The sequence below is a fragment of the Phragmites australis genome, chromosome 1 (assembly GCF_958298935.1).
Source record: "Phragmites australis chromosome 1, lpPhrAust1.1, whole genome shotgun sequence".
Classification (NCBI taxonomy): Eukaryota; Viridiplantae; Streptophyta; class Magnoliopsida; order Poales; family Poaceae; genus Phragmites; species Phragmites australis.
In genome coordinates, this window is record NC_084921.1 from 2722234 (window position 1) to 2731201 (window position 8968).

Genomic DNA, 8968 nt, shown 5'->3' on the forward strand with positions numbered 1-8968 from the left:
CTTTATTTATTCGCTCGTGCCCTGATAAAACTAAATTGTGCTACTGCACTCTATTCATCCCTACTATCACAAGTAGATACTGCACTATGCAGAAATGACACAAAATGACACGTATTTACTCATCAAGTTCACTTCTTTATTTATTCGCTTGTGTCATAATGAAACAAAGTTGTGCTACTATATTCTATTCAGTCCTGAAATGATTTACGATAAGACGCGACGTGAGGGACAAAGTAGGGTCGACCTGTATTCGGCATCTGAGGTACTGAATACGATACTATTTACCGTATTCGGCACCTCAACTCAGGTGCCAAAAACTCCCTGTATTACGGTGAACAGTGCCGTATTTGGCACCTCAGGTGCCGAATACAGGAGTTTTTGGTGCATAATGTATCGAAACAATTTTTGATATTTTAGTGTCGAATACAGATGTTAGATTTACAAATACATCGATATATTATCTATTTTGATAAATACGATAATGTTTATTACCTATTTTTAGATTTTTGCCGTTTGATTCGTTGTCACAGTTGCAGCAAATACGAAGACGTAGCATAGTTTCAACATCTTCTTGGTCTTTTCTTCGTGTGCACGCGATACATATATCGATCCTAGATACAAGGTTTTTTTTTTTTGCAACAGCTTTTGAAATGATTTTTGTATCATAAATTAATTTGGGCTATACTAGAACATGTGAATATAGATCGAAAAGGGAGCACGACAGGTATCCCTACGTATCCATTTACAAAATATTAACATCTCGCTTTTTTTTTCTCGTTCTTTATTTTTTACGCCTTTTGCAAGACTCATGATTGCTCATGACTCAAGCCAGTGTACAGTGATGAAAACGGCAGCTACCGCTTGCATGGGATGCACGAAGACCGTCTAGATGCGTCCTTTTCCGATCCTACGAACTTTGCTTTGCGGCGCCAGTTGGGGTGTTGGACACTGCCGCCATACTCGATAACGAACTTGCCTCCATCACAAATTGTTTTCTCTTTCACATGCAAGATCCATTTATATATGTTGCCCGCGGGATTAGGAGAAGCTGACCGCAAAACTTCTCTACAAATTTCTTGTGATATATATATATATATATATATATATATATATATATATATATATATATATATATGTATTTATATATAATTACCTATAGAATATCCTATTTTATGGCCGGACTCAACTCACGCATCCGACCCGACCCGAATGACCTGACCCAACCCATCTACTCAAATTGTGAGTTCTTTTCCTATTTTGACCAGTTTTAGGGTCCGCGTCATGGACAATGGCGCGGATATTGTAGCGCGAACACGGCCAACATCCGCGCCATTATCCATGGCGCGGACCCGCTCCGTCATCTCCAGTTTTGAGCCCTAGGGTCCGTGTCCATGGCGCGAATATTGTAGCGCGAACACGGCCAACACCCGCGCCATGACCCGACCCAACCCAACCCAACTATTTTGATCTCCAGTGTTGACTCGTGGGGTCCACGCCATGGACAATAACGCGGATATTGTAGCGCGGACACGGCCAACATCCGCGCCATTGTCCATGGCGCGGACCCACGTTATTTTCCATGGCGCGGACCCCACGGGATTGTGGGCATGTAGGAGGGATGCGCGGATCCCAGAGGATCGTGGACGCGAGAAGGGTCTGTCGGGTGCCCTGACTACAGAATAATTTATATTATAGCTAGCTACATATTATACTTGTCCTATATACAGATATATGCAACTAGTAGCTAGGAGCAGCACTGCACCAATCTTCTCCTGCACAAGTAGAAAAAAAGGCATTCAAGTTGCGCTCTCTTTGGGTAATACTTTTGTCCACAAATATCCAGTCATATAAGCCTATAAATAGGATACCGGATCGCATCCTGTTGCACCGCATATTGCTACCATCCTAGGAAGGAGAGAGAAAAGAGATGCTATAGGAAACCACAACTATCCAGACCAAAACTAGCGAGTTCCCTCCAAAGGTAAATTCTACCGTCATCCTCTCTTGTCATCGTTGAAAATGTGCGCTATCAAACTTTTTTTAATCTCTTCTAATGTACAAAACAGTGCTAAGATTTTTTAATTGTCGCATGAAACGGTAATTAGTTAGTATATTTTTCAGAAAATATGTACTTATGTATCATTGTACTTTGTAACAATTTTGCAAATATATACTGGGGCGAGTGTCAACCCAAAGAGAGAGAGTTTTTGTTTATTATATAATTGCTTCATTTTGTGAATGAAACCAGGTGAGAGTGACTACGATCAGCATAGCGCAGTCTATTGTAGATGTAGTAGTAGATTTCGTAGTGGCAAATTTAGATTTTCCGTGTGAACTTTGATGTTTTATCTGGAATTTGACAAATATAGATGGAAAAACTATAGATAATTATTGCTTCCGTTTCAAAATATATGACATGTTAGAATTAAAAAAAAATTAAAAATATATTTTGATCATTAATTTATTTTGTAATATATTATTAATCGCTATAAAATTAATATTGTATTAAAAGATTTACGAAATACAGATCTATTGATATAATTTTTGTATATTAAAATTATTGATTAAAATTTACAAAATTTGATTTTTTTTAAAAAATCTTAATATGCTATATATTTTAGAACGATAGGAGTATATGTTAAACCGAGCCATTTGTATTTCAGATGGATCAGACCCAAGAGCTGCGACGAGCCTACTATCCACGCCCCGACGCCGCGAGCTCCTCCAGGTCCACCAAAGCCGCCGGCTTGGAGCAGGTGGAGACCGTGCGGTGCGCGTGCTGCGGTGTGGCGGAGGACTGCACGGCGGCGTACATCCGCGGCGTCCGCGCGTCCTTCTGCGGCGACTGGCTGTGCGGGCTGTGCGCGGAGGCGGTGAAGGAGCGGGTGCGGAGGGACCCGTCGGGCGGCGTGGCGGCGGCGCTGGTGTCCCACGAGGCGGAGTGCAGGGACTTCAACGCGACCACGAGGCTGAACCCGACGCTGTCGCTCGCGGGCTCCATGCGGCGCATCGCGCGCCGCAGCTTCGACCGGAGGACGTCGTCGTGCCAGGAGCGTGGCCTCCGGGCCCCGGCGTTCACGAGGTCCGCCAGCTGCGACTAGGGCTGCTAACGGGTTAGGTCCATTCAGGTTCTACGGGTTGGGTTCTAGTTTGGGTCTATTTAGAGGGGTCCAAATGTGTCAAGGTTGGGCGGGTTCGCTGGAGAAACGGGTTGGGGTGGGTTGTACTGAGTTCAATTCTTGGGTTCAACCCGCGGGTTCCTTCCGTCTCGACCCAAATCCTCAAGCATGGGCGGAGCCAGATTTGAACGCTGGGTGTGGCTGGTGAAATTTTTTGAATCTAATATACAAATATAAAATTTACTAGAAGTATAATATAATAATATTAAAAATTCTCACTATAGTAAATTCAACAAATAAATTTAAAATTTACGAAAAATACAATATAAATAGTCCAAATATAAAATAAAATCTTGCATAAATTGATACATATAAGATTACAATACATACTCTAGAACTCTACTCTACGCTTTCTCATGACCATAAGACTCTCGATTATATCATCCTCACTTATCTTGCAAAAAATATCACGCTCAATAAATGTGACTAAACAATCGTTCAATAACTCATCACCCATACTATTTCTCAATTTATTCTTCACTAGACTCAATGCTGAAAATACTCTTTCAACACTTGCCGTCTCCACCGGTAGGATCAATACCAATTTAAGAAGCAAGTACACCAAATCATAAAAAGCATATTTATTTGTTTCAACAAGCCTAATAGAGAGCTCCCCAAGATTGTTTAGACATTTGAATCTATCATCTCTTCTCATATCATGAATAAAGTTATCAAGTTGGATTTCAAGTCTTATCAAATTCATACTTGATATGTCCTTGGGATAAAACTTGGCAAGTCTAAGTATCTTGTGTGCATCATAAGAAGCAAATGAATTGAACGGATTCAAAGCCGACATGCAAAGAAGCAACTCCATATTAACCTCATCAAACCGATTGTCAAGCTCTTGCCGAATTTTATCAATGACACCAAGATATACCTCTCTTCTATAATGATCATCAATTGTTTGTTCGGGGTAAAACCGTGAGGATCTTCCATGAGGCACATAATTACTATCCAATGAAGGAATGATGATGCTATATTTTACACAAAATGATTTAACTCTTCCCACCCATGAGATCTCATATGTTGCATTCTTTACTTTGCCAAACTCACAAGTGACATTGCATTATCAATATCTTGGTCTCTCTTTTGTAAAGATTGACACAACTCATTTGTGTATCAAGAATGACCAGCATCAAGTGAGCATTGAAAACAAACTCAAATGACTCAAAGACATCAACCATAGCATGTATGTTCGGCCAATCACCCCTTTGTGTGGGATCTTTTCCAAGAATTATAAGCACTTCTCGGATTGTGGAATACATATCAATGATGTGCAAAATAGTTTTGTAATGAGAGCCCCACCGAGTGTCTCCGGGTCTAGCTAAGCCCATCTCTTGATTTAATCCACTTCCACTTTCTATTTCACCCAATTCAAGTGCTGTCTTTAGTTTTTGAGCTCTAACATTTTGAAGCATATCATGACGCTTACAATAAACTTCAACAATATTCAACAAGCGAGAAAGTTGAGCAAAAAACCATACACAACCATCATTTCTCTTAGCAACAGTAACAAGAATCAATTGAAGTTGATGTGCAAAACAATGGATGTAATAAGCAGAAGGAGACTCTTTCATGATCAATGTTTTCACCCCATTAATCTCTCCTTTCATATTACTAGCCCCATCATATCCCTGTCCACGAATTTGAGTAAGAGTCAAGTGGTGACCAATAAGTAAAGATTGAATTGCTGCTTTAAGTGACAAAGAAGTGGTACCAGCTACATGAACTATTCCAAAAAACCTTTCACATACTCTTCCATGTTTATCAACATAACGCAAGCAAAGAGCTAGCTGTTCTTTATGTGATACATCACTAGACTCATCAGCTAAAATTGCATAATGATCATCACCAATTTCTTCAATTATGTGTCTAGTAGTTTCCTCGGCACAACACTGAACAATTTGCTTTTGTATGGGAGGGGAAGTCAAAATACAATTTTTGGAGCATTTTTCAGAACCAACTTATTAACTTCTTCATTATTTTCTGCAAGCCATTTCAAAAGTTCAAGAAAGTTTCCTCGATTGCTAGATTCTTCACTTTCATCATGTCCACGGCATGCCAATCTTTGATGCAAAAGAAACCTCAAATACCTAAGTGAATAAGTCAACCTAGCCTTGTAAAGAGATAGATTCTCTTGTGACACCTTCACAAGAACATTACCAATTGGTTTACCTTGCACAAATAAGTTGTATTTCTCTTGAGCCATATTGTGAGCACTACCTATACCCCTACATGTTTGTCTAGTGCGTCACTTTTGTTTCAATTTCTCCAACCATCCTTAACAAATTTACCACTTCCCTTGCCAAACAAGAAACAAACCATGCAAAATGCTGCATCCTTCTCAATACTATATTCAAGCCAAGGGTATTTATGAAACCAAATAAGACTGAAGAGGCGATCTTTACCGAATATTTTTCTGGTTTCGTACTCATGAGCATAAGGTTGGCATAGACCTTTTAGAATATATCCTCTTCGAACTGCATCTTGATCATTGATATGATAGCTTGCAATAGACACCCTTAATCCTGGATCAAGTTGGAGACGATTAACATCGTAAACAGGACTACCCTTTACTTGGCACTGATACTTAACTAGTATCAGTGCCGGTTCCATAACCAGCATAGAAACATACTATCACTGTCAGTTCAAGCCATGAACTGGTAGTGATAGGTGGATCGTGAGCCAAAAAAAGAAATGAGTCAGCTCGAAATCGAGCCGGCTCAGCTACCGGTACGCCAACATGCTCCGCCGCCGCGTCACACGATCGCCACCTGCTCCGTAGCTCCGCAGCTCGGCCACACGCCGTCCATCCTCAATGAGCACTTGCTCTCCTCTCTCCTTTGCTCTGCCGCTCCTCCGTCAACTTCTCCCGACGTACCAACACAAGCACAAATCGACCTATCTCATCCATACGAACACACAATCAAATCCATACGAACTCACAATCAAATCCATACAAGAACAGATCAACTATCTCATCCATATGAACTCATCTCACTATCAAATCGAATAATTGGCTCATCTCACAATCAAATCGAACACAAGGCGACTCATCTCACAATCAAATAAAATCAAACATGAAGCTGCACCTTGCGCTTGTCATCGCCAGCGGCGGCGGTGGAGCCGCGCACCTACTGTTGCCAGGAGGATCTGTTGCTGCTGAGAGCACCTGCTGCTACTACCGAGAGGATCTGCTGCAGCCGGACAAAGAGCGCAGGTGGATGATGAGAGAGCTGGATGAGAGCGGATGAGAGAGCAGGTGGAGAGAGCAGGTGGAGGATGAGAGTGCAGGTGGAGAGAGGATGACAGAGCTCCAGTGGATGAGCGGATAAGAGCAGAAGAATGAGTGGATGAGAGAGAGAGGAGGTGGAGAGAGGATGAGAGCTGACGAGCCGGACGTACATGAGCCAAAAGTGGATTGAACACAATATTCAGGTCCGGACTTTAGTGCCAGTTCGTGAATAGAACCGGCACTGATATACGACTATCAGTGCCGATTCTTAGCTGCTTTATCATCGTTCGGGCATGGGAAGTTAAGAATTGACAGTGTTCATTTTCACTGCTGGTTCTAGTACAACCAGCAGTGATGAGCCGCTACCTATGACAGGTTCTGTAGTAGTGAGTCAACGCTAGAGGATTTGGTGGGTTGCACGAGTGGGCGAGCGTATGCACACTATGGAGAAGCTAATACTCGAACTTACGAGAACATACAGAGGGTTGGGGTCGATTTGCGCTGTGTGAAATTTATAGCATTTTCTGTTTTCTTCTCATTATTTATGAAGGGAAATACAAGGGAGATGCTGGCGCTAGTCGCCTGATTCTTCAGCCTCGATCAGCCATTGATGTGTCATCCAACGTCGAGCTCATCGAGGCCTCCGCTATGCTAACAGAAAAAACTAAAGACCGGGTGGCGCTGAGTCCATGCCTCTCACTACTGCATCGTTTACATCCAAACGTGCTTATTTGCAAAACAAACCAAACCTATGCTACTGGAATGCAATCATGACGAAATTAACCAGCAAAACACCCCCTTAAGCTTGTTACGCTACACTGATTTGCTTGACGCCGAGCTTCTGACGCATCTCAATGAATTTGTTCTGCCCTAGTGCCTTTGTCAGAATGTCGGCTAGCTATCCATCTATCCCAACATGATCAACATCCATCTTGCCGGTCTTAATGCATTCCCGGATATAATGAAATTTGGGGTCAATGTGCTTGCTTCTTTCATGATGCACCGAGTTCTTGCAAAGAGTGATGGCTGATTTGTTATTGTCGGTGTTAAGAATAGTGGGGTCCCCTCGCGGGCGGACCCACGCTGGTAAGATATCAGCAGGTGTTGTATGCCACGTTTGTCCGAAATAGTGGCCACCCCGCACAACCAGCCAGCGACCGCGCGACCAGCCAGCGACCACGCAACCAGGCTCTCTGACCAAGCTCCACGACCAGTCACCAGTCACCTCTGGCCACGGGGCAGGTATGTGTCTAAATAGACTAATCACAATAAATGCTTTTTCACTCGAGTATTTCCCTTTCCCAGGTCCTCTTTCTGGTCGACCAAAGCGTGGTCGGTGCAGAGCTGCCGTGTCCTATCCCGTAGCATTAAATGCTATGGGACGGCTTGCCAGGCGTGGCAGGAGGTCTTTTGTAGGTGCGCAGGCAGCGCGTGGGGATGGGACAGGGCAGTCCGGGTGACTGGGATGATGTAGACGGTGGAGCGATGGGACAGACTCTGTAGCATCGTAGAGCAAATGGGATACGTCTATTCTTAGTAATGATGAGCCTAGGTGGGAAGCTCTAGGTAGGCCTTGGTCTATGTCTTGACTCACGTGTAAACCCTCTGTCCCCCTGATATATAAAGGGAAGAGTACCAGGCTTGTAAGTGGATTCGAGAGATCCCGAAGGCGAAGGAGGAGGAGAAGAGGGCGGTGTAAGAACATCATCTGTAACCAACTTAGACCACAAGAAAAGAATACACAGGATGTAGGGCTATTACCCTGAGGGGGGCCTGAACCTAGATAATCCTCGGTGTTCTTGAGTTGCACATATACAAACAGATTTGCAGGCACATCCCGAACAAAGATCACGCACCCGTCGTCTGATACACACTGGAATCATTATCAGGGATTTACCCTCGACATTTGGCGCGCCAGGTAGGGGGCGCATTTCCGAGTTCGGGATTCAAGTTGCTGTGATGTGTTCTTCATTGGGTACGACCCAAATAGATCCGATATGTCCCAAGCTCAGGACATCGGATCAGGATCCGAAGGCTTCAGGAGGCGATGAGAGGCTATAGAGGCATCCATACTCCTGGTGCCAAGGAGAGCTCACGGACCGCAAGTTATGGGGCAACGGGCCTCTTTGGTGGCAGCCCCACCCGGAAGAGTGCTCACTGCACCGGGACTGCGGCCCCCAGCCCCGTGACATGAACCGAAATCATCAGGCAGGTATGATTCGATCCGGCAAAAGAGTATCGGGGAACTAATCGCGTGTGTCATTTCTCCGAGCAGGTTCAACCCAAGGACGAACATAAGGGTCTACACCTCAAACTTTTGGCATGAGTAATGACCACTCCCTTTAGGGTACTAGTAAGGAAAGCAGCTTACCAGAATCTCAGAAAGGTAATCCTCTCCCTTCCCAATGCTAACCACCCTTCGATCAGAAGGGGGAATCCTTGTCCTACCTTGCAGGATTTCAAAGGGTCATGGACGCTGTTTGGTCGCTAAGCGAGACATTGCTTTCCCCCGACCAGGAAGGAGCGAGCACAGGACCATGCATCGTCAGGTACT

At 43.8% G+C, this 8968-nt stretch overlaps 1 protein-coding gene across 1 annotated transcript; it reads left to right on the plus strand.

Moving 5' to 3' along the window:
• Positions 1–2663: 2663 nt before the first annotated feature.
• Positions 2664–3283, plus strand: LOC133930231 (uncharacterized). Its single transcript, XM_062376891.1, has one exon. It carries the CDS (start codon positions 2664–2666, stop codon positions 3099–3101), a length of 438 nt encoding a protein of 145 aa, XP_062232875.1. The 3' UTR covers positions 3102–3283.
• The last annotated feature ends 5685 nt before the right edge of the window (positions 3284–8968 follow it).